The following is a 25,877-nucleotide window of genomic DNA, read 5'->3' on the forward strand; positions in this document are numbered from 1 at the left end:
CAACGGCTGCCGCCCTCAGGGGCGCGGGGTGCGCGCGGAGGGGCGGCTTCTCCCCCGCCTGCCGCCCAGCGGCCGCCGCCCTCAGGGGCGCAGGGTGCGCGCGCGCCGCGGCGGCCGTTGGGGAGCCGTTTGTGGCTGGCAGCGCCTGTGCGTGGCCGCCGCGTGCGGGGGGGTGGAAGAGCTCCGCGCGTTCTCTTTTTCGCAAGTCGCAAGCAGTGCGCGAAGCTCTCTCACCCGGGACGGTGAATAAGGGGGGAAGAGTTCTGCGATTCAACCGTTAATTTTAGTACCCGTGTGGGGAACGTGTTTGTTTTACTTTTTTTTTTTTTTTTTTTTTTTTACTCCTCCGAAGGAAGGTCCCCTTCTTTTCGGCCGGCTGCTCTCTAAGTGGAACAGCCGTGTGAAACTTGCTCACAGGTTTTTACTGAGGGTTTTAAAAACTCTTTTTTTTTTTTTTGGCAACACTTGAAAAGCAGTCGCCTGCAGACCACTGCTAAAATAAATGTTAATGTATTTATATCTCTCCGGTTATAGTTTGAAGGAAGATGTTTATGGTGCTTGCCCATCTGCCATACGAACAAACAGGTTAGTACTTTAAATAAGTGGGTTTGATGTTTGAAGTAACTTGGAAAAAGGAATCTCAGCATATAATATGCACATTGATACAGATGTATATTTAACTTAGCCAAATTCAAAATGCTGATGGCATGAAGACGTTTTTCTTCGGTTTTCAATTTTCCTTTGCAGGTAGGCATTCGCTTTGCCTGAAGGTGTAGAAAATGATCCTCCAATAAATTCCTGTGTGGTCCACTGTATTTAGTTTAATGGGGTGTGAAAACTATATGTATTTATGCTGTTTCTTGCTTCAGGGTGATGCTGTTTTAATAATGCAGCTGCTTTTTTATTCATTAAAAACTTCTTTTAAAGTGTCTGTTGGCTTTTTGCCAACAGATGCAGCAACTTAGAGTTACTTATAATTCTGCAACTCCTTAAATCATGGACTGGATAAACTTCTCTATATCTCTACAGATTTCAGTGAATAGGTAAGTGTTACTTACCCATTTTTCCTGTTACCCATGTTCTCTACTATGTGTGTGAAACTTAAGTGAGTGTAGCTGAAGGTAAAATACAGCTCTGTGCTTCTGATCCAGTTACGTGAAATCTTAGAGCATCTCACATGATTCAGATAGGCTAGATGTCAGCTGTGTGATGACTTCAGGAGGGCATGGCATGTAAGGTGTCCTGACACAAAGGCAGTTGCTTAAATCGGGATTTACAGTTTAATCTCTGTTGAAATTTTCTTGTTTGCCAAGATCGTATGATGAATATCCTCCCTGTCAAAAAGATTTTTGAAAAGTGAAACATCACTGATGAAGCCAAATCCCAGGACCAGGGAAGCACATAAGAACGTCAATAAAATAAGTTTTCAATTTTTCCCTGATAAAAGGATGTAGCAGAAAATATTTCAGCAGGTGTCTTTAAGTGTTAATAGCGTAATAATGATTATTGCTTTGCTCTTTAGTAAGGCTTTAGTTTCTCAAAGACTCATTTCTCCTGAGTAAAACTCTGATAATCGCTTGCCTTTTCCTGCACTGAAAGTCAGTGCTTTGATCCAGGAGAGAATGGTATATATTAGGTAGTATACTGATACTTTTCCAGTTGCTTCTCAATTATAGATAATCCTGTGATCATGGAAAGTGTGTACAGATTTGCAAGCTAAAGAAAAAGAGGTTTTTTTTTTTCCCCCAAAGACGGGTATTTTATCAAGATGGTTATTCTTAGATGTATAGTTAAAATCTGCTGTTTCTTTTTGAAAATTAATTGATCTGTATGAATGCTTTTGATTGGTATGCGCTGACATCATCCTCAGATTCTGGTGAGAATCCTTTTTAGATGTTAACAGATTTTCTAGTAGAATGAAATTTATTTTTACTATCTTTCATGTATTGTGTACGTTATGCTTGAATGCCTCAGGATAGTAAAGCGATGGACAGCAGTAAATTAATCATCAACATAGCTGGGCAGCAGCCTGATAATTATCTCACAGATGTCTGATGATTAAGATAATGAAGTTAATACTAAGCAAGGAAAAGACAGTGATGGAAGAGTAGATTGGCAGTAAATGAGGAGCGTATATGAATTGGGAAAGGGAGTTGATTAATGTTAAAAATCTCATTCTGGAGGTGAGATGTGTCAGGCTGAAGTGAGTTTCCAAAAGCCAATCTGAGCTAGACTTCACAATGGAAATTAGCAAACAGGGAAGGAAAGCAGCAGCAGTGGGCAGAGCTCGCTCAGAGTGAAGGCAGGCCCAGAGCAAAGCAAGTAACTTGCTGCTTTTGAATGTGAACGTAGATATCGGACCAGGGTTACAAAGGCCGAAGTACTCACGGGGTTTAGAATATGGAAATTGTGTATAGCAGCATTTGTTCTGCCTGTCTTTCTCAGCTCTCCAGCTCAGGTTGGAGCCTAAGGAGGCTGACTGTGTGTTGCAGGTACAACGTGGCTGACTCAGTGTGCTACAGCCATAGAGAATAGAGCGCCTTTTGCTTCCTGTGCTTAGAATGGATTGGCATCGGCAATTGCGGGAGCAGGGTGACCCAGAACAACCACCTGTATACTCTGTCAACAGCACTGAAGAATTAGGAGATGGGAATTAGGTTAGGCTGGCATGATCTCTCCTGGTATTTCTATGTCAAAATAACTGTTTTCTGCAAATAAGAAAGGCAGCGAAGTTCTCTTTTGTGTGTCTCTGAAACTTCTGAGCTTCCTATCTCCCACCAGCCACTTCTTCCTTCCTTAACCCCTGTGGAGCATAAGAATTTTCTGACTTGGAGGTACTGAAATGCCTTTTGGGGTAAAGAGCTGTCTGGCCAGGGACATGCAAAAGTAAAGGATTAATAGAAATTACAGGAAACCGAAAACATACTTGAATTCTAGAAAACCTTTCCAGAGGAGCATATGGACAGCCTTATCTTCAGTGTGTACATTTCATGTCACCTTTAGGTTTGTTTAGCGTAACTACACTTTAGGTTTATTTAGATTTAGTACTGTTCATGGCAAGATCTGTGGGTTAAACTGTATACATTATACCTTTTGAGTAGTGCACAGTGATAATAATCGGCTCTGTATATATATGCGCACATACTAATACACACACAAACCTATTTCATGAACACTTTAGAAGAAAAATACCTACTTTATAGTTTTAAAAACATCTTTTGTTCCTTTTTAAAGCAGCCTGTATTCATTATAGACATGGACCTTACATTTCTGGCAGGAACGTCCAGCTGTGTTAAGCAGCTGCCAGCATTGTGTCTACATGGCTGTGGCTTTGTCCATGTTACATGTGTGCATGGGATGGTTGAGTGTGCACTAGCCCCAGCCTGTCCATCGCCCTTGTTTCCTGAGGCAATGGGAGACGGTGAGCATGCATCTACATGCAGGCACTGTGGGAACTGAGCAGACTGGCACCTGAAGGTGAAATCTGGCATTCATTAGCATGACAATATAGACACACCCCTTCTGGATAAGGACGAGCTAGTGATGGTAAAACACTAGGCAGTTGTTGAAGAGAAAGTAGAATTTTCTTGTAGCATTATCTAGTTGATGAAACTTGAGATTTTAGGAGGAATCTCAACTGATTCAGGGCTTAAGGCATTAGCTTTTTGAGATAGAATCACTGAATGCTTCCATATGACTTAAATGTTTCCTTTGTTGTTTCAGGATGCTCACCAAAACTCCAAGTATTGTTGCCCAGGTATTCTTTCTTCTTAGCATAGTTCTTGTCATCGCTCTTGCTGTGATTCAGATAAACCAGCAAAAGAACCTCTCCCCAGGACCTAAGGTAAGTCTTAAAATGCATAAGGAAGGAGAATGATGTTTTGAATTGATATTTAATAATAATCCTTTCTGAACTATATTTTATGTGGTGATTCAAATGAGTTTACAGCCACAAATTAATGTCCCATCATATCTTTGTCATGGGAAAACTGAGGCTGAGAGAAAAAGAGAATTAGCCAAAATCACAGAGTAAATCAGTGGCAAAACTGGAAAAGCGTTTCTTGCTTCCCTGTCTATGATGGCTATTAGATACTGTCTTCTACAAGACTGGAAGGCCAAACAAGAAGAAAATGCCACTGTTTTTTTTTCTTTTTGCCAGGGATTGGAAGTAATTTGTAAATAATTGTGAAGCAGGCAATACCTGGAGTTGAAATTCTATTCCCAAACACAGCTAGGAGGTTTATGCTGAAATTTTGTGAACTGCTCCTGTGGATCATAAAGCATTTGGGCTGTAAATGTGCACTTTCTGATTTACCACATGTTTGGACTTGCTGCGTGTTAGCAGAAGCAAAGGAGCTTCATGAGGAGGGGCAGAACAAACTGAAAAAGATAAACTAAAGTACTTTGGAAAGTAGGTTCAAGCTTTGTTTTGTGCTGCTAGAGTATGTGTGCAGGTTATACAATGAGAGATGCATATAACTGAAGACAAGGCTATAGAAATTAGCCTTCTGGAGAAGCTATGCAGTCTGGCATTCTGAGTCCTGTGTTTTGCCCACTGTAGCTACCAGCATATAAATCTTGTCACATACTTCTTTGAAATCATTTCTACCTTTCCATCCCTGTATGCATTTAACTGGATAGTTCACAAGTTGACAGTCATAGGCTGATGTCTCATCACACCTTGTGGGATTATGAACATCTTTGGCTTTGTCTAGATTATTTTTTCGTGCATGAGTTGGACAGTGGGCTAAAAACTGTATTCTGATAATCATTCTGTGTGTTTGTGTGATGTGGCAGGGTGTGTGTGCTGGGACCTTGTATGGGGACACACTGACTCCCTGTTCGCTACCTGTTGTGCCCAAAATCTTTGCTTACAGCAGCCTTACATCCTGCCAGTTTTGCTGCAAGGCGAGACTGGACTGACATGCAGGCTAAGGCCACTGTCTCAAGGACAGCCTACACACCACTTGTGATGTTGGGCGCTCGTTCAGTTTCATGTTCAGAGTGACAAAATTGCCTACCTTGCTCTTTGAGCAAATATTGGGCCAACCTTGACCATCTGGAGCAAGTTTAGACAGGGCAGATATGCTTCTTGAATTATAAGTTTCATGACTGACTGGTTCTGGAGGAGGATTATCCTTTTCTTTGCTAGATGCCTTAGGTTTGGATTTCTTCAGGGCTGTAAGCCTGCCAACTCTGTAATTCCCAGCTGATATGCAGGGCTGTGTGTTTGATTCCTGAGAGGCTGAGTGTAGTCCTCAGTGAATGGTTAACATTTGCAAGAAGTAATTCTTCAGGAGTAGAAGAGGATCTTTGTATGCCAGTTGCAAACCTCCTTAATGCTTAGCTGATGTGATGGAGCTTGGAAGTGGCTGTGTCGTGAAGTTTGTGTTTGCTTTAAAATAAAATAATAATGGCCATAACATGATGAAAACAGACTTCCTCTTTTTAAGTGGCCTTGTCCTTCTGCTTCTGGCTATTCCCCATGAAACCAAACTTGTAGGATGACTAGAGTTTGTGTTAGCTGTGGCATAATAGCTCTTTCCGGAACACAGGTTGAGAGCATCCAGATTCATTCTGCTGTGGCACAAGCGATACATTTTCTGATGTTTGTATGTGTTCTTGCTAAATTAAATAAGTTGGTGCCTTGGTGGTTGGGCTATCTGAAGATTCAGCCAATAATTTGCGAAGGGAGGACCTGTCCCTGTGCATGAGGCTGAGGCACTGAAAGAGCTTGTAACTCATTGAAACACTGGAAAGTGAGAAGAGTGATGAAGAGAGCATAAACATCCTTTAGTGACAAGGCTTGTGAAGAAGTCCAGAACTGTAAATGGGTTGTAAGGGTTTGCAGCTGTATGTCCTCCTATGGCTATGGTATTCAAGCCGAAGATGTGATTACTCCTGGGGCTTGTTTCTGCTTCACTGTTGAGATTAATACTCTTCAAGGCGTACTTACAAAGCTGTTCATATGAATATCTCTACGCATTTTGGCTGCAACTAGATTTGGTTGAGTTGAACAGCATAAATCTTCCTCTGAAAGAGTTTAGAAGTGTTTACGCAAGCAGTTATGCTAGTGGACAGACGGGTACACTCTTGCAGGGGAAGGACAAATAATTGACAGTGTGGGGTGTAGCTGTTTCTGCAGTCAGCCCAGCTGCAGCCAGGAAATGATGCGTGAATGTACCTTTAGAGACACAGAGTCTGGTTTATCACTGCCTTGCTCTTTATTTAGCTTCTGATAAGCGTGTGCAGTAATCATAATATTCTGTCAAGAAGTGAAGTGGTACACTTACTTTGTGCTGTAGGCAATATGGTCACTCTGGTGTTGCAGAAACCCTGGGCAACAGTAAAAGCCATCCAGTGACTGATAGAAAAAAAGCAGTGTTTTCCTTCAGGTCACTTTTTTCATCCTTCTTATTTTTACTGGTCAAGAAAACAGAACTCCGAAACTTTTCTGGGTTAATGTTGCCTCCCTAATCTAGTCCATTGACTAGATGATGCAACTTGGTATTAGGAAATCCCCAAGGCTTCATCCCTCTCTAATGGTGATTGACTAGAGATGACGGAGATTCGCAGTGGAAAAATTGAAATAGAGGGGAAAGGAGGGAGAAAAAGTTATTCTGTTCTTTAATAGCTGCTGGCCCAGGATAAGTGTTTTCCTCTGCTCTCTATCCAACTCAGTGCATTTTAAAGCAAGAGAGCATTGCTTGTCCTTAAAGGGCAGCCAAAAGTGATCTGATTTGCAGTTTGGACTGAAATGTAACATCACCAGAGCGTTCTAGTTCAGCCAATTTTTATTAGGTAGCAGCCTAAGACAAGGCATGTAGAATTCTCTCCCCCTCTTGAAATGTTGCATCCTCCATCATTTCTGTTGTTTTTTTTTTTTTATTAAAGACTCATCTTAGTTCCCATATCTGGCACATTCCTCATTAATCACCACCTCATGAGGCCGCATGGACCAGTTCACACAGTGATGAGAGATGAAGCTTCTCAGCTCAAGAGTTAGCTTGAAATTGGCCAAGACTCCTTTTAAAAGGAACCTCTTTTGGAAAGGGAATAAGAGACTATAGGAAAAATGAGAGAAGGAGTAGGAAACTAAAGTTATTAGTTATACATTGGTTCAGATAAACATACCACTACTCTTTGGGTTGGAAATCTGTTACTTTAAGGCAGCAGCTTGAGAAATGCCGATACATATTGGGGAGGGAAGATGGAAATAGGTCAAAAAGCCACATAACATTAGCTAAGGGAAATATTTTGGTGGCATATTTCGGTTATCTTCCAGGTCTACATGGGGATGATACTTAGCACTAGAAATAGCAAAGTTAAAAGCTTATGCTTGGCACTTCGAGCTGACTGAGACTAGATTTAATTAATAGCCTTTGAGTAGATATACCATTACTGTATTATGCATCTTCAGAATGCTCATCTGTCTAAAGCCAATGTGATGCAATACCTTTCCAGGAGGGGGAATACACTTAAAGTATCTTTGCTAAAGCAGTGCCTTGAATGGAACCTGATGGCTTAGTGGATTGATCCTATCTGTGGAGTCCTTCACCTTTTAGTTGATCAGGTTAAACACGGTCTAGATAAGTATGAATGAAATTTTCATTATCTAACAGTCCTCTGGGAAATAGATTAGAGACTGGTATTGCTGGTAATTCTTAGCGGGGCAGGACTTTGGGGGATTACAGTTGGAAGCAGTGGGAAGCTGGTAACTAATGAGGTGTGGAAGTCCAAAGCAGTGATCTTTCTCGGTCAGATTTGAGGCTCTGCAGGGAGGCAGTATGATGAAATTCATAGGCCTGCTGCAGCTGCTCTTACTGCTTCATAGCCAGGTGGAGACTCTCATTTTTCAGCATGGTCAGGCTGATACTTTTTCTGGACATCTGTCTTTTTTTTTTTTTTAGTGTGTTTCCTACCAGTAAGGTGAGTTGGGAGGAGGGGGACAGCTAAACTTACTTTCAAGGAACGCAAAGAGGATAAGTAAAATTACTGCTTTCAAAATACTTTCCTTCAGGCAGTTTGCCTTCCCAATTACCTGAGTGCTCTGCTGCTGCAAAAGACAGAAAAGGGGGGAAGACTGATCTGGTGGGCACTAGACTGAGATGGAGAAACCTGTGTTTTAATACCACAGAGAGCTCTGTGACCTTGGGCAGATCACTTAAATATTTCTTATTTATCGCGTCAATAAACTTGGAATAATACTGATTCTCTTTCCCTCAGTGTTGTCTTTCACAAACTAATTTTAGTGGTAGGCTCACAGATGGACTGCCTAAGTCACTCAGAGGGAGAGTTTATGGGGAAATTAGAAAGGAATCAGACTTGTTTCATCATTCTGCTTGCAGACTGTTACACACTTTACCTCTTTCTTGTGGCTTTAAGAACCCTTGTGCACCCTTGGATCTAATGCCATTGCTTAGGTATCCAACCCTTCAGTGTCCAGTGAGTGTAGCTGGGATAAGAATAATGCAGGTTGCTGCAAAATGAGGTCCTAGCATGGTGTTACTTATGTATTGGTGTGGATTTTGAGCCTGATGCTGAAAGATTAATGGTCTTCATTTCCACTCAATCCAGTATTGAAGATACATAGTATACTCCTCATTTTGCACCCAGATTCATTCTGTGCGCTGGTGTGGGATTCATGTCTAAGCACCTAGTACTAGGATTAATGTCTCTTGTAAATGTACTATGCATTCCCTTCCTAAAGGAAGAAAAGCAAAGAAATACAGCTGCGTGTGGACATGTAAGCTGTCACTCTTTGTTTCTTTATGTAATGTATTATTCTTTCTCCCCAGTATGGAATAGTGCTTGATGCTGGATCGTCTCGGACTACAGTCTATGTGTATGAATGGCCAGCAGAAAAAGAAAATGACACAGGAGTAGTAAGCCAAATCTTCAAGTGTAGTGTGAAAGGTGAGCTCAGCTGGCTGTTCCTTATTTCTTTCTAGCCTTTAAGAAAATATTATCTGAAAACTTGTAGTGTTTTTTTTTTTTTTTTTGTTCCCCTTTCAGTGCTGGGGAGCAAGAATTGTTATGACTGTATCTATAGCTGTCTTACTCAGGATCAGCTCTCCTCCTGCTGATTCAGCAGGTTCCCCTAATCTCCACTGGAGAACGGAAATTATGGCTAAAGTTGGTTTACTCCACTGCAGTGGAAGAATGTTGCAGAGAGAATTCGATCTGCAGAGAATTAGGCCCTGTAAATGTTTAGTTCTTGTGCCTTGAATTAATTTCTTTTAAAAGACAGGTGTAAAATACACGTAAAAATAGTTTTGAATAAAAAGACTTTGAGATGAGTGGGGATTCAGCCCCTGTGAGATGTTCACTATTAATTTTTATGGGGGCAAAAATGGATGTTAGCTCTACTATAATGGTTCGACAAATTAGTTTTTATTTTATGGAAGTTTTAGTGATGTTTAAAAAAAATCTTTGCAGTTTTAGTCAGGTTACCTAGAGAAACAAGGTTTATGCAGTTGATTTAGAATTGTTCTGTGATTACTTTGAAAGACAAAGCTGAGGGGAATATGGAGCCAGACCTCAAATTATGAAAGGCATGCAGAAGGTGAACAGGAAGTTTCTCCATGCTGGAGAACTAGGGAAAGTCTAATAAAATTATCACTTAAAACAGCTAAATTGCAGAAATCTTTCTGATAGGATGTCATAGAGGGAGAAAAAAAAAAAAAAAAAGCAGACTAATGCCTAGATGATAGTTGTATTAAATGTGAATATGCAGGTTTGGCCTTTGACTCAGGAAGACCTGTAGTTATGCACTGTTAGAGGATCTCCCAGGAGAATTACCACTGGCTACTTGCTTTGTTCGTTTCTCTGAAGTTTTGTATTGATTCCTCCTGGAGAGAGGATGCTAGACTAGACTGACATTTGTTCAGACTCTGATATGGTTGATTATATATTCTAATAGTATGTTGTGGATTCCTCTATAATAACTTCTGAATCTCTTAGTCAAATTCAGTGACATTTGACTAAGCTTTCAATATTATCAAATCTCACATGTTTCATGAAGATAGGTGGCCAGGCAGGGGAGAAAAATTCACATTATTAAACAGTAGCTATGCCATAAGGGATTTCTGCAGGAAGCCAAGCTTCATAAGTTCTGCCACTCTGATTAAAATGAGCTTTAGATCATCCTCTAAGATACTGGCTTCAGCAGTGCTGCTTGTTTAACTAAGTGCTTAAAACTGTAACTTTCACTGTCTAGCGCAGTGTTTAGGCAAAGGTCACATTACAGTGTTTCTCTAGGAAGCCACTTTCGAGCTATGCCACACTCCAAGTTTTAGCAATGGTCTATAGAAAGCAGAAAGTCCTGTTTGGAAAAACAAAAGAAAGAGACTTGTGAAAAATACTTGGATGCTGCAAAACCATATGGAGAGATATTTTAGTGTACTGGTTTGGGTTTGCAAGGTTAGATGGTGGGGGAGGGATAGGGGGGAGGGAGGCGTGCAGCTCAGGAAGTCTCAGTGCAAATTTTGTTCACCTCTGAAAATAACTCTGGCATTCGAGGAGAATTTCTTCATTTCCTTCTCTCTTGGTTATGGTCATGCAAAACCTTATGTCCCAGTTAGCATCTGGAAATGGATGCTGGAGATGTAATGTCTGTAAGTGACTAGTAGATGAGTAGAAGGCAATGGCTTCTTAACAGTACAAACATGTCTTATCATCATCATTAAATACACATGTGGACTTCCTTAGCAATTTTAGAACAGTAAGGAAAGAAATACAAACTTACACATGCACAGCAGAAATGTACTGACACGTGCCTGATGGTGTATCCTTACAGACTACAGGCAAGGCAGCCTGGCTGCCGAAGCAGTGGATGCGCTTTGCTTGCTCATGTCTTGACTCCAAAGGAATGTTGCCCTTAGGGCTTCTGGTGTGAGAAAAATGCACAGAGAAGCTAACTTATTCTCCTCCTCCAAAAATGCTAGAGAAATATTTTGTTTAAGTCCTGCTGGTCCTTGGACTGTTGAGCAAGGGAGGAAAGACTTTGATGTTAATTGTTCAAATATACCTTATTCAGGAAGGTGTGAGACTCATGCATGATATTTGGAGGCAAGGATATTTTTGATATTCTTAGAAGTCCACACACCAACCTCGACTTGGACCTCTATGGCTTCAAAAGGCATCCTTGTGCATCTTAGAATTTCACCAGCAATTCCTTGCAGAAGATTCTTTATTATATCTCCAGTTGAAGACAGTGACCTGTGGAGGTGTCATGGTACCCACATCAGTGGTGGTAAAACAAACCAGGGAACCTTTGGCTTAGGTTGTGGAAGGAGGGGTTCTCTATACCTCTGCAGGTCAGAGAAATTTTCCATCCATTAGACATCTTACTTTCTACAGTATCTGCTAGGAGCAAACCTGTTTTCCTCATGAATGCAGCACTGCTGTCATCGTGTTGTTGTGTGGTTATACTGTGTATGTATGTTACTATATGTAGATACTGTAGGTATATATGTCTACACACACATTCAAACACAGGAGAGCAGTCTGGAAGTATCTTCTCAGGAACTTGCACAGCTTTGTCACTACATAGTTTATGCCTTAAGCACTCATACTTTTCAACCATTCTGTTCTTGTTTGCAATTACAAGAGGAAAGAGGGAAATGCCTTCTCTTAACACCTGTTTGCTAATTTGGACTAATTTGTAGCTGGCAAAGCACAGTGAAATCAATCTGCTTGCTCTCTTTCAGGCCCTGGCATATCCAGCTATGAGAATAACCCTGGAGCCCTTGCCAAACCTTTTGATGACTGTCTGAATAAAGTCAAGGAGAGAATCCCAATTCACCTGCATAAAAATACTTCTGCATATCTGGGGGCTACAGCTGGCATGCGACTACTGAGGTATAGTAGAAACTCATTGAACTCCAGTATATATATACTAGAACAGCAGCTTGTGAAACTAGAATGTGAAAAATGTATTGGACACATTTCTGTTCATTGGGAATTGGTCATCTCAAAACAAAATGGAGCCCAGCCAACTTAATGTAATGAGCTTTTTGGTAGGGAAAACAGGGCTGTATAAAAATCCTCTCTCATGCTATAATGAGAAGTACTTGCTTTACACTGTAGAGTTCTTCTCTGTAGAATTACACTAGCAAGAGTTGTCCCTTCTGCATCTGTGTTTAAATCCAGTGTTAAGTAAACAGACAATATTTGTGCACATCTGAGGGCAACAAAAGCAGATTAAAGCTAGACACCACATAGTTTTCTGAGTGCAAACGTGCTGTAATGTGGGTTTTGAGGCCTGTCTGTGACTTTAGGCCTGGCACACAAACTGTGTGTTTCTGTTTGTTCTGTGGCTAAACAGAGGGGGAAGGAAGGCTGTAGTACTGTCTTAGCCAGGAGTTGTCATATAAGCGCTCAGTTCACTAAAAATAAACGTATATATGAGAAACGAAATCCCCAAGAATTTGCACGGTAAAGAGTGAAGTTTGTATGTAGTGAGGGAGTTGCTTGGTGAAATGATGCAGGATACTTGGCTGGGCTGTTCCCTATAGTAAGCTTCCCTTTTCAGTTAAAACAATGTTAAATTTTTGTTAGGTGATTGAAAGAATTTTCTTGACTTGCTAGCTGGTGAACAATAAACGTGGTATTGCCTTTCCAGATGCTTAGTGTCTCATGTTTTGTGAATTGCTTAGGTTGCAAAATGAAACGGCAGCCAATGGAGTCCTTGCAAGCATTCAAAACTACTTCAGAGCACAGCCCTTTGAATTTAGGGGTGCACAAATCATAACTGGGCCAGAGGAAGGGCTGTATGGATGGATAACAGCCAACTATTTAATGGGCAATTTCTTAGAGGTGTGTGGAAAAACCTGCATGCTTTTCTCTTCACTCTTATTTTTGTTATAAATGAAAAGTAACAGAGGAGATGCCTGTTAAACATCATAGCTGTAACTTCCATTTCCCATTGAAGTATAGAACTTTTTTTTTGTGATAGTAATGGAACAAAGCAAACAGTTCATCCATAGAAAAGAACTCTTTCCTAAATGACAAATCTAATACCTTTCAGAGAAACAGAAGTTGTATTGCTCTTAAATGTATTGGTAGAGTTAAAGTATGACAATTCTTGACTTTGTTTACAGTGGTGCCAGTTAAAGATGTTCTTACCCACTTTTTTGTTACTTATGCAGGTGGTTGCTGTTCCCGTAGCTCTACTGGTCAAGGGACTGTGTTGCTTAGGGATCTCCAAACCATTAGGCAAAGCTGGCTGATTTGTCTTAAGCTGATGGTGAAGGTGGTTGAGTTGGCACGGCCAAATGTGCCTCAGCTGAGCCAGAAATCATCATGTAGCGCATTCCAGTATTGCTGAAAAACTGCAGATTATGAGCAGTGTATGGTGATAACAATTGTCCTGTCTAGACCTGGGAGAGGATGTTGGGTTAATGGGTCCTCCTGTTTTGTGTGGAGAAAGCTATACCAACATAAAGATACGCTGCTCCTTTAACTCAGAGTAGCATCACTCAGGTGCTTCATAGTGGAGAGGGAATAAAATGTGTTGGAAAAAGATCCCTTTTTTTACATATAGATGATCAGCATAACTTCATTTGCAGTAAAAACAGTACCAGGACATCAGCAACTACTCATCTGCATTCATGGCAGTTGTGTGCTGTCTTTTGTGTTTATTGCATTTCTTCCAGATAGTCTTGCTAGCTTGAAAGAAAATTCAGCAGACACTTGAGTATTGTAAGCTGTCCTGGTTGAGCAGTTCCTGCTAGATTATGGCAATTTATAAGCAGGAATTAGATGTTGGTGATCTGAGCGATAGCTCATGGTGAATGTGTTGTTGACTCTCACAAAGTTAAGAAAACTGATTATACATTCTGGGAGAGCTTTTCCCGTTGTATGCATTTCATGCAACAAAGACAACTTGATGAACTTCAGAGTGGTGTCAAACAGTCTTCTACCATATGAATTTTAATGGTCAAAATCTCCAATTCCTTATGTTGGATTCATAAGGACTTTTGAAGGGACTGCAAGATGTTGTAAAGCCAGCTCAGTATGCAGAACTGTGTGAAGAACTGGGTATTGAATATCACAGGTGGGAGAGAGAAACTTTTAGCCATTCTTGTGACAATGGGCTAAGAGGGAAATTTTGCCAGGGGGCTGTTAATGGGAATCTTTCATTATAGGTTTTTCTCATAAGTATGTTTGCTAGCCCATAAATTCTCTTCTCCTGCCATATGTATACATTCATATCATCATCCTCAGCAAATGGTATTACAGTAAATACGGAGATGGATAATCATTAAAAAAAATACTCTGCACTGTGATTGTGTAGATCAAATGCAGATTTTTTTTTTAATATTTTTGGGTAATAGGGAAGAATGCTAGCTAAATGGACCAGGCTTATTGCCACTGTGGTTTCAGTGAAGGAAATATGCAGATTAGGCGTCCTTGTTCTGCATTAGAACTGGAAGTGGTTTGAGGTTATTGTTGTCCATTTACTTCCAAATATAAAACTCTTCATGGAGGCTTTGGATAGACTCTTGCTGGTAGAAATTAGTAGAGTGCCTTTCACTTTGATGGAGCTTTTATTTGACTTTTCGTTCTTTTCTCATTCATTATCCTGTGTGAACTCTTAATATTCTACTCTACGGATGAAGAAGTTAAAAGATTTGTTCAAGATCTCACAGGCACCTAGACTTCAGTTCCTTGCATTCTAATGCAGATTTTGATCTGGCTAGTTCAGTGCTTTGATCACTGTGCTGTGCTTTTTTCAGAGTTCAAAGCTATGCCCCATTTCTTCCTCCATCTTTCAAGCTCATTTTACTCTAAAAATACATCCCTCTTATCTAAAAAAAAAACTTCTGCATATTTTCCTCAGAGTGAGGATTTCTTGGAAAGGGTGAATGAGAAAGAGGGGAAAAATATTTTAAAAAATAAGTAAAAAGTTGAAAAGCTTGAAGAAAGAACAAGCAGATGACATTTCTAATTAGTCTTTTTTGTTTGTTTGTTTGTTTGCTTTTATATGTAGAGAAACCTTTGGAGGACCTGGGTCCATCCTTACAGAAAAGAGACCATGGGTGCACTAGATCTTGGAGGAGCTTCCACTCAAATTTCATTTATTCCAGAGGACTTTCAGGATAACCCCAATAGCACCTTGCAGGTGAAGTTGTATGGTTATGACTACAATGTCTACACTCACAGCTTCCAGTGTTATGGGAGAGACGAAGCTGAGAAAAGGTTGTTAGCATTGCTGCTTCAGGTGAGTTTAAGAATCTTTGCTATACTGCTCTTGCAGGTGTTCACTAACTCTCTGAGAAGGTTCCTGGGCTTGTAGTCTCTTCCTTTTGGTGCAGTTTAGAGAACCCAGTGAGAGCTCTGTGGTGCATAGTTGTAGACAAGTGAACCTGGGTTTCACATAAAGATCTTCATCTTTGCTAAAAAAAAGTTGTTGAGGTCTGGGTCGAGTTTTGTATGGTTTGACGAAATGGTCCAACTAGCCCTGTGAGTATTTTGCTGACATTGCCAGCAATTTTTTGTGAAAGGAGTGTCTGTGAATTACAGTGATCAGCAATGTTGTAAAGATCAGCTATGGCAGAGAACAAGAATACATGCATACGTGGTTTAAAAAAATCCCTGTAGTAAATGTCAGATTAAGTCTTTCTGAGTAACCTTTATTGCCCTTCCTCAGAAGTCAAGAGCCAGTTCCAGTGTGGATAATCCATGTTACCCTCAGAATTATGAGACTGCATTCACAATGAAGTACTTCTGTGACAGCCTTTGCACACAGTCTCTGAGACCAGCAAATTATTACCCAAACCAGCTTGTGAAATTCCATGGAACAGGCGACCCAGGTCTGTGCCAGGAGATGGTGTCTTTACTATTTAACTTCACTGCTTGCAGAGACAGAGGGGAGTGCCCATTCAATGGAATCCATCAGCCAAAAGTTAAAGGGAATTTTGTGGTAGGTTTGCAAACACAGCATTTCTTTCTGAGCATATCTTTTTTTTGCTTTTGATTTCTGTATTTCTGAAAATAACAGGCCTTTCATCCTCTCCTCTTCTATAGGCTTTCTCAGGATTCTACTATACAATTAATGCTTTGAATTTATCTGGGCACTCTTCCTTAGCAGACTTCAATTCAAGCATGTGGTTTTTCTGTTCACAGAGCTGGGTCCAGGTGAGTACTTTTTTTGGGTATCTGTAAAAGGGAGATTAAAAGAGCATGACATGAAGAACTACTCAAAACTTTTTAGAAGGTCTGTATCAACCTTAACATTTGTTTTCCCACTATGTTTCAAGATGTGCAGTATTTCTAGGATACTTAACCCTTGGACTAGGTTTGAAAAAATATTCCCCATAATTCTAAGCCAGGTTTCCAGCCTGTAGTGAAATGTGGCTAAGCAGTGTGTGTGTAAGGGTGAGGCAGGGGCACCGCCTGGACTCCCAGCAGGGACGGATACACAAACACAAGGCATACGATGGTCGATATGGAGCATTTATTACCTCTGCGTCCAAACGGGGGTGTTCCGGCATTTTCCCGATCGAGGCAATAATGGAGCGGGGGATCCCTGGCACCGCTGAGCATCAGTCCAGGGTCAGGAACACGGCGGGGGGGGGGGGGGGGGGGAGGGGAAGGGGGGACACTAGCTGAAGTTTTTGTGTACCATACACATGCGCAATAAGCATGTTAAGCTCATTGTTATTCTCAATTCAAAGCCCAGGTGCAGCACCACCCTGGCACAGGCTCAGCTCCGTGACTATGGGTCAACATGCCCTGTTGATGCTCCTTTTCCCACAGAACAGTCTGGCTAGCTTCCATCGTCTATCTCCTCGACATTATTCCGCACTTTCCCATACAGTGTGCATTCCCCTCCTTTGGTTTCTGAGCTTTGTACAGCTGAAATGTCATAGAGGAATTAAGGGGTGTTGCAACTGAATATATGTAGTGTACATTTATGTATCTTGGGGAATAATAGATTGCTGTGATGGAAGTGTTTAGAAGACTGACAAATCAGGCCAATTTAAACTTTGTTAGACTGACATTCATTAACAACACCCGTCAATCACACCCATTATCAACATTATCACTATGTATTCAAAGCAATTAGTACTTAACAATTGTATCCTATATTAGCTGTGAACATACTATACCCTGGAGCTGATGCAGTGTAGTTAGCACTGATGCCTGAGGTCCTTGGTAGACTTAGTTGCTGATGTGATCATGGAGGAGGGAAGTAGGAATTGAAATGAGCATCTTGCCCTGCCCCCAAAATTCAGGATCTCGTCCTTTTATAAAAACAGTTGAGTTTTTAGACAGTTCCCAGCTCTTGGCCTCCTCCTGGATTACACACCTGCCCCAGGTATGGGGCTGTAGTTCCACAGGCCATAGCAGATATCTTATCCTGTTTTTCTGCTGTTTTTCTCCTTGCTTAGCGGCTGCTTCCTTCTTAAAGCCAAAACAGTCCATTCCCAGCTATCAAGGTTAGGCTGCTGCAGGGACCAGTAAGTGAGCACTAGTGAGTTATTTACAGTTCTTCTGTTTTCAACCAGTGTCTGCATGTTCAAGGCCTTTGCTGTTATCTGATATTTAAACTGTACATCACAACAAGAGACACCAGGAACCAAGCTCTAGTTCACACAAGTTCACACAAGCTGATGAAGAGGCTTCCAGACCATGACAGGGGTCTTGCCCAGTTAGCACAAGGCACAGTTAGCAAAAGGCAGGTGGCCTGTTACTGTTCTTAATGGGTTGGTACAAAAGTGCTTATACATTGTTTATCAGTTGTGCTATATTAGTGTGCTAATGTCTAAGTTCAAAACAAGATAATGCTAATTAAATTCTGCTTGGTATGCTTTCACTTTTATGGGTGCAACAGGCCTCTGCTTTGACTACAGAGAATTGTCTGTATTGACAGAAATAAAGGGATTTTGTTTCTTTTCGATAAGAAACATTTTCTGTCACAGAGCAGAGCACTATAAAGAAGCCTTGGACTCAGTTCTCTGAACACTGTTGCACTAATCAAGATAGATCCTTATAGTTTTTGTGGCCCACAAATGGATATGTTTTTCAGAAGCTGCTCTTTTCCTATATTTGTGCCTAGCTTGCTGGTATAACAGATAGTACATTAAAGATGTACTTGATCGATTTATAGTTCTAAGCTACAGGTTTCTAATTCTTACTCCTTCCTGGTACTATCTGAAAGCACTACCATCTCTTTAAAGGACTTATTAAAATACTGTATGTGTTATATACCAAGTAGGGAGTGTTTTCAGTACTGTCTGTGGTGTTTGAAGTAGGTATCTGCTTTGTGCAGCTGTTAGGCAGATTAAGGTGGGATCCAATCTCATATGTAATTACTGGATAGAACAAGAGGCTTGTGCTAGGCCACTCCGTTGGACTTTGCTCATGCATTTAGGGCAGGAGTGTGAGAGACTGCCTATTGTCTCACAGGTCTTAAGCAGAACCGTAACGACAACTTTAACGGTCAAGATTCTACTTCTTTTAAAGGGAGAAAATTGTCTTGGAAAAATCAGTGTTGGTTTTGTCGCAGTTAAGACTAGAAGTACTTAGACTTTTCATTGTACTAAGTAGTGACCTGATCCCATTCAGGACAGACTTGATGCCAGCATTTCCATTGACTTAATTGGGAGTGATCCTTGGCTATGAAGAATTTGTACTGGTGGAAAGCAGATTTATTTTTCACTTTTGTCCCCACAGAGATAATCTAAAGGAAATGCAGTCTCTTTTTTCTATTTATTTCTATTGCTAAGAAGAGCAAGTAAACCAAATTGTCCCAGCTGCCAGTTCATGACCTTTTCCATACTGCTTTCATGCAGCAATTCTTCACTTTTCAGCTGGCTTAATGTGTCTGTATATGACTTCTAGCATTCTCATGGGCTGCTATGTATACGCTGTGATATTCAGGTCCTGCTCTTGTAACTGCTAGGATTCTCAACAGCACTTTCAGAGCAGCATGGGAGATCAAAGCCCTTTGCTCGGACCTGTGAATTACAGCTAATATTCATCATCTAAATGGGCATCTCAGGCCAAAATTGCCATCAAATGCACAGTCCTGTGATGTAACATACGCTATGTAATTTGCAGACATCTTTATTTAATAGAGGTTTCTTAACACTTTATTTTTTTACTCCTGCAACATTCTTCATGCCCTGTTCTGATATCAGCTGTGTTACTGTGAACCTCGAGTAAATTGACAGACCTATTTTAAATTTGCAGGGAGGTACCTCAGATCACCAGATTGGTTCCATGTTTGTATTTATTTCTTGCTAGTGCATTTCCTATTGTAATTTACCATCATCAGAGTTTGACAGCTGGTTGCCACATGCAAGGTTGACTCTGTCTGTGATCCTCTTAAAGAGATTTGTGGCTGCAGTTTACTACCACAGATTTAACAATGCTGTAAAGATGACATAGAAAATCTAGGAACCATAACATTCCCAATATTTTATGTGCAGTTTTATGTTTATTATCACTTTTTACCACATGAACTATATCACTGTCAGGGTCTTTTCACTGCAAATCTTTATGTCTAGTTGTCTGCAATTTTACTTGATGTTTCTGAGAAATGCTGATAAATTGTAATTAGAATACAAAGTATTCTTACTTATAAAAAGCCAAAAGGAGTTCTTTGCCATAATTTACATGTTTTACAGAAACCTTTTGTTTTCAGCTCCAGTTTATGCTGCCTAAATTTGAAGAAACATATGCTAGATCCTACTGTTTTTCAGCACACTTCATTTATTACTTGCTTGTCTATGGCTATAAATTTGATGCAGAAACTTGGCCCCAGATACATTTCCAAAAAGAGGTGAGTGACAATCATTTCCTCTTACTGTTATTATTTTAATCCAAAGAAGTTTAGAAGGAGACAGAAGATGCAGCAGCCTACAAAAACATAATGGTTGTAGACAGCTTTTGTAAATGATTGTCAAATATTTGGCATAAAACAAAGACACTTTTCAAGCTTCAGTACCAATTCCAGGCTGCTTCCAGGGGTTGCAACATTATTTGGTGATGGTAGATCCTTTTAAAGAGCTTTAAGAACGGGTCAAATAATACTGTTTTAAACCTTGTCCCAGTCCATTAAAGTACTGGCTTGCGCTGGGCTGCGATCTGCCTGGGACACCTCTCCAGTCAAGGTCAATTTGAGCTAACTCTGCTGAGCTGGACAGGAGAAAGAGCTACAGAAGAACTCTCACTTTTCCATCTCCTGGTGGAGCCTTGGGTGAATAAGCAGAGCTGGGTTGTAATTGGTGAGTGGTGATAAGGACATGGGGCAGTATCATCCTCAGCCAGCACATCATCTGTGTTGAAATCTGGAACTCTGGGATAAGAACCTGTGCTGGTGGGGTACTGCCTTTCAGTTGGCAGACCCAGGAGGCTTACAACAATGTTTCTATGTAATTGCTACATTTCTCTCTTCTCTCCGGATTTTGCTCCTAAGAACTGGAGTACTTGTGATGAGGTTGTACCTCGATTCTGAAACTGCTGCTAAGAAATTTTTGCTCCTGAGTCAGAGGGCATGACCCACTATGTGATCTTGGCTGTTACATCAGGAAATGCCCTACGGTATTCTGTGAGGCTGTCCTTTCCTCTCTGCTACTATACAGAGTCTTACTGTAAAACAGTCCCAGATTGTAATCTCATACAGACTTTGGAAGTGCTTCAGTGCTTGCATGTAAGAACAACAAATGAATAGGCCGTGAGTCTTCATACAAGAAGTTCTTAAATGCAGGGCCTGCTGACAAACTGTCACTGAGAAATCATAAACAGCATTTTCTGAACAGTCATACTCTTGTTACTGGTGCACTAAGGAATCACATAGGTTTATCTTGCTTTACTTTTTCCTCTGATGAACAGCTATTAGCAGCTCTGGAAAAATGTTCAGAGATCAGCCCTTCAACCAGAACATCAGCATATGGTTTACTTTGGGACCTTATTATGAATTTGGTGGGAGGTGGATTTGCCTTGTTTCTTACATAAATTTTGTGTTGACCCCAGCAGATAGGAGCGGCCAAATACAGCAATGTTCTTCTGTATTTAACCAAGACTACAAAAATATTTAGCAAAATAAAACAAAAGGCTTATTTAAAATTAACATGTTTGTCACCTAAATTTTGCATTAAAATAAAATGGAACTTATAAAAGATAAGGCCACATCCTCTTAATTAGATTTGCCTCTCAAAGAACTAAAGGTAATAAGATCCAGCATAACTGGTCAATTAAGCTACCCCAGATATAAAAGCACAATCACCTCGAAGAATATGTATCAACAAGGTTTTTGTTTTGTTTTGGGTTTTTTTGGCCTATGCCAAACATAAATCTCCTTTTAGTTAGTGAATGCAAACCAATGAAAAGAACCTTAATCAAATGCCAAGATCTGGGCCAGATCTAGAAAATCAGAAGAGTGGGATGACCTATAATAAAGGTGGAAAGTCAGATGAGTTTGGGAAAGCTGGTTGCTCAGGAACAAGAAATTCCTCAGGAACTGCAGTTATTTAAAATTTAAAAGAGAGTTCGCAACATCAGCTGTTCAGCTTTTGGAACCTATTGTCTTTGACTTTAAAGTTCATGGGAGTAAGACACTTTTATCTGTATTTCAGGTTGGTAACAGCAGTATAGCATGGTCACTTGGTTACATGCTAAGCCTCACCAACATGATTCCAGCAGAAAGCAAGCTGATCCAGTTACCTCTGAAACCTTCTTTGTTCGCTGGGCTCCTCCTCTTCTTCACAACTATGGCATTGTTATGTCTTATCTTCCTTGTTTACTTGTGTATTGTATCATGTAACCAGAAGAACATCAGTCATGTTGAACAAGTATTTACTCCAGAATGAATGAACTTTTTAAAGATCTCTAGAAATCTTTCAGTGCTATTAAGTTATGTAGAACTTTATTTTTGAAAGTTGAGGGAGAAATAAAGACAGACAAAAAATCTTGAGGACCATAAACATAAATACAGGAGACAACAGACATGAAGCCATCTGTGACATGGTGAATTGGAGTACTTTTGAAAGATTGGTAATTGTTGCTGTAAAATTGGTTTTTCCAGAGTTCAGCAGAGAAAATGTGGACAGATACTCTACTTTGCTCAATAAAGGATAATTTGTCTTCTCTTGACAGGTAGGTGTTGATTTCTGTCCATGAACTCTGTGTTAACTAGCCAACTGTAGTGATGATGAATTTGGGCAAAGGTGGCTGTTGGTCAAAGATAAAGTTAAAGTCAGTAGGAGTTGTGGGAGAAGGCAATGTGGCAGCTGTTCCCATCTGTTGTGCTGACACTAAAAACAACCCCAAACAGGGAACAGCTGTGAAAGAATTTTCATTGCTGTTCCAAATGGATTGAGGTCCACTACATAAAGATGTAATAAACTCCTGACACCCCTCAGGACTTTCAAGTCCCTGTTGAAACTGAACTCTATTTTTTAGTACAATAGAGATCTCAGAGAGCCTCTGTTATGGTGCCTAAGATATGCTTTGAAGGTGGAACAAAATCCTTTCACACTTCAATAGCTCAACCTAATTGTAAAGATGTCATAGTTACCTCCAGAATGCAAGTTTTTTTGTGTCTTTTTTTAAATTAACTTTCACAGAAGCATTTTTTGTAATTTCTCATACTGAAACATTGGCCTGTATTCCCTATGTTTTGCTGATCTCAGACAGTCAGAGTCAGTACAGATGTGTCTTGTACATGTTATTTTGACTGTCTGGAGAGAGTCTTGGACCTGGGACCTTTTGAAGCATTAGCATGAGTGTGCCAAAAGTTAATTTAAGTGCTTCATTCAAGATCAAGAGGATCTGGAGTCAGACTGCAGGCCGAGGTGGGGCCAGCAGAGTGCTCTGTGTAGTGGGTTCAGGAATCCACTACACAGATTCACTAGAATCACAGCCACTGTCCTAAGCTGTAGTGCCTCAACCAGCCTTTCTACTGCTCTGGCCTCAGCAATCCTTCAGCATCATTGGGGTCTACCAGGCAGATGCTTCTGTCAAGGACATTAACTCCAAAGGTTTCCTGGGAGTACTGCTGCTTCTATGCCCTGAAAAGCTGACCTCCTTCAAAGCCCAGGCATTCTGCACCAAAACTCTTATTCTTATCCCCTTAAATCATAGGACTACAATTTTGCATGCTGCCTAAGGAGCCCTTCAAGATCAGTATCCCTTTTACCTGAATGTGTTTTTACAACTTCTGAACTAAACTTTGAAAAAGCTTCCTGCCCTGTCATCTACTATCTCTTCCTCTTGTACAGTGCTTCCATTAATTTCTCTAACTGTTGTCTTGATATGATCTGTAAGGCTGTGAGAGGAATATGTCTTTGGACTTAGCAGAAAGAAGGGATGATTGTATTGTTCAAGACCTGCAAGAGGAGAAATGAGCATCTCGGCTTCACTTCCCACCTTCTACCATCCCTGTTGCTCAGATTCAGTACCTACACAGAGCTCTGTTCACCTAGTGTATTTCCCCAAATCTCCTACAAACAGCTTCTGGAAATCACTTAAATATATTTCTCCCTCTCTATCCTCTCAGGATTGCTTCCCTCCATGTGCAGGTCCTCTTGCTTGCATCCTTGCTCTCTGAGGTGCTCTCTGATGTTGCACTGAGCTTTTCACTATGAGAAAGTATAAACTAAAAGGGAGATCGCCATATTCAGCATACTGCCAACTACCTAAAGCTTATGAGGCATTCTCTGTAGTAGTTTCCATGTAGGTTTGTTGCATGTAAGGGTTCTACTTGCTCATGCATACACTCAAAATTCAAACTAACCTTGGATTATGAATTTGTACTTCACATGTGCTTTTCATTCGTGCTTCACCTATTCCCCATACTGATTAGGTTATAAGATTGGAGAACAAGAGTGGCTATTATTTTTACCTGTGAATAATATTTTCAAATTTTATCTTTTCTTTCTGTGTTATGTTATTGCTTCCATTTTCTTTTTACAAGCTGCTAAATGATTTAAAAGGAACTAAATGGACTTTTCAGAGGATTGGTAGTGAGGCCTTTTTTTCCTTCCCTGTCAGTATACTACTGTGACTTGCCACTCTCAGTGGAGCAGCAGTACTGAAAACAAAGCAGAAGGTATTACAAGCTGCTGAAGTACTCTGTGGTGCCCAGGTTACATATGATAAACCATAAAAATTTAGTTCAGAGTGTACTGGACATTAGAGGTTAGTATAAAATAAAAGCCTTATCTTCTGTGTGCTGGATCTGGAACTGCAGTTAAGGGGGAAAGGGGGAGCTGATAGTTACAGAAAGAAGTGAATGTGAGCACTAAAATGTTTTCTTCAACTGCCAATATCTGCTGATAATGATATTCTGGGATATTTACCTGCCCTACAAAAGCTTTGTTTTCTTATGTTTGAAAATGGCAATGCTGTTCAGACGTGTGGTTTTACAAAAACAAAAGAACAGGTTTATGCTTAGAAGACAGCCTCGTTAGACTTGTCTGAGCTGGCAGCTAAAGAACAACTAAATTTGTTGAAAATTTGGACTTCCAGATATGTTGGGATAGAGCCAACATCTGTTCAAATAAAGCTTTGCATCTGCATTACCTCCTGTTTTCCTTTTTCACTAGTTCCCTCTTCTTCCTATTTATATAATCTCCTCGTGCTGTATTACTGTGATACCCATCCTGATTTAGTGTTCAGTCTTATGTCTCCTGTCAGTTTCAGCCAGGAAAGCTGAAGCTGTTCAGCTTCCACCAGCCAGCTGTAGCACCTCAGCTTACTGCTTCTTCCTGAGCCAGCACCATGATTACAGTTTAGAGTTAAGGTAAAAAGCATGGCTCAGACACACAGCCTGCTTGTCTGTCCTTGCTTGTACTGTGGTTACTTTTGGAGGAGAGGTGGGGCACTGGAGATATTAATCACTTCAGTCATCTTAGCCAAGTCCTTCCATGAGCATAAGTCAGAACCTCATTAATGCGTGTAATATTGTCCTGTCCTCCAGAACTGAACAATTTTGTTGGGAAAGTCAGCAAGCAGTAGAGGATTTGGGAATATATACAAACTATAGCTTATTTATCTTTTTATACTCTTTACTGTCTGCTTATGAAAACAAATAAAAATAAATTGTGAAAGGCTAAGCCAAGTATTTTTTTTTTTATCTTTTGCCCAATATTTTCATTCCGGTAGGCAAATTATTCTTGTTAGAAGGTAGAAATCTCTGAAATGCTTTTTTGGGGGAAGGAAATGTGCAAGCTGCAAAACTAATCCTGGGAGATTTGAGTGAAGAGTGCTCATTAACTCCAGAATCCATATTTTCCATGAAGAAACCCTAGTGATTAAAATGAAGCCACTATTTTACTTTATATATATATATATATATTTATAATGGAATCCACATGAAGTCAGGAAGTGTTCATAGTTACAGTTTTAACACAGCTTCTACTTTTAAATATTGTTAATATTTCATTCAGGGACTCTGATGCTTTTTAGGGCTTACATCAGTTTCATCACCATAATGTAGATCTGAAAGGTATGTGCCAAAGAGAAGAACAAAATTCCAGGCACCAAGGACAGTAGACTGAGAGACATTGGTTTGAAAAATGAGTTGTTGAGTAGGGGGTATAGGGACAGAACTAAGTAATACGAAGCAAAGCCTCAGCTATGGAGAAGCAGCAAAAGCAGAAGAAACAAATGAGAAATTAAATGCCTATGGACATTCTGGAAGGGGACAAGTGACATAACACAAGTGACATAAACTTCCCATAAAGCAATATGCAAACTTGGCAGAAAAAAAGGTGACATGTACTGCAGAGCATAATTCAACATTGATGAGAGTGGAAAATGATCAGTTAAGAGGATGGGAAAATGAGGTAAACAATACTGAGTGTTACAGTCAATCATATCCCAGTTAGGGGAATCACAGAAGGGTTGAAGTTAGAAGGGAC

At 40.3% G+C, this 25,877-nt stretch overlaps 1 protein-coding gene across 3 annotated transcripts; it reads left to right on the plus strand.

Annotated features, from left to right (window-relative positions):
• Positions 1-25,070, plus strand: ENTPD3 (ectonucleoside triphosphate diphosphohydrolase 3). 3 transcript variants are annotated; one of them, XM_026098819.2, is made up of 11 exons: positions 1-585; positions 952-1,043; positions 3,724-3,844; positions 8,799-8,916; positions 11,712-11,862; positions 12,660-12,819; positions 14,996-15,226; positions 15,656-15,928; positions 16,033-16,143; positions 19,658-19,795; positions 21,591-25,070. In XM_026098819.2, the coding sequence occupies exons 2-11, from the start codon at positions 997-999 to the stop codon at positions 21,822-21,824; spliced, it is 1,584 nt and encodes a 527-aa protein (XP_025954604.1). In that variant the 5' UTR covers positions 1-585; positions 952-996; the 3' UTR covers positions 21,825-25,070. The 3 variants fall into 3 exon arrangements, with proteins under 3 accessions (XP_025954604.1, XP_025954605.1, XP_025954603.1); XM_026098820.2 differs by lacking the exon at positions 952-1,043 and adding an exon at positions 2,493-2,657 and having other exon boundaries at positions 2-585; XM_026098818.2 differs by lacking the exon at positions 952-1,043 and having other exon boundaries at positions 2-585.
• Positions 25,071-25,877: the final 807 nt, after the last annotated feature.

Source organism: Dromaius novaehollandiae, chromosome 2 (genome assembly GCF_036370855.1).
Source record: "Dromaius novaehollandiae isolate bDroNov1 chromosome 2, bDroNov1.hap1, whole genome shotgun sequence".
NCBI lineage: Eukaryota > Metazoa > Chordata > Aves > Casuariiformes > Dromaiidae > Dromaius > Dromaius novaehollandiae.

Excerpts from the sequence above, each read along its gene's own strand:
- ENTPD3 (XM_026098818.2), top strand. The coding sequence starts at position 503 with ATGTTAATGTATTTATATCTCTCCGGTTATAGTTTGAAGGAAGATGTT. Across the intron at positions 586-3,723 it reads TCTGCCATACGAACAAACAG|GATGCTCACCAAAACTCCAA; the intron begins GTTAGTACTTTA and ends TTGTTGTTTCAG. Across the intron at positions 3,845-8,798 it reads ACCTCTCCCCAGGACCTAAG|TATGGAATAGTGCTTGATGC; the intron begins GTAAGTCTTAAA and ends CTTTCTCCCCAG.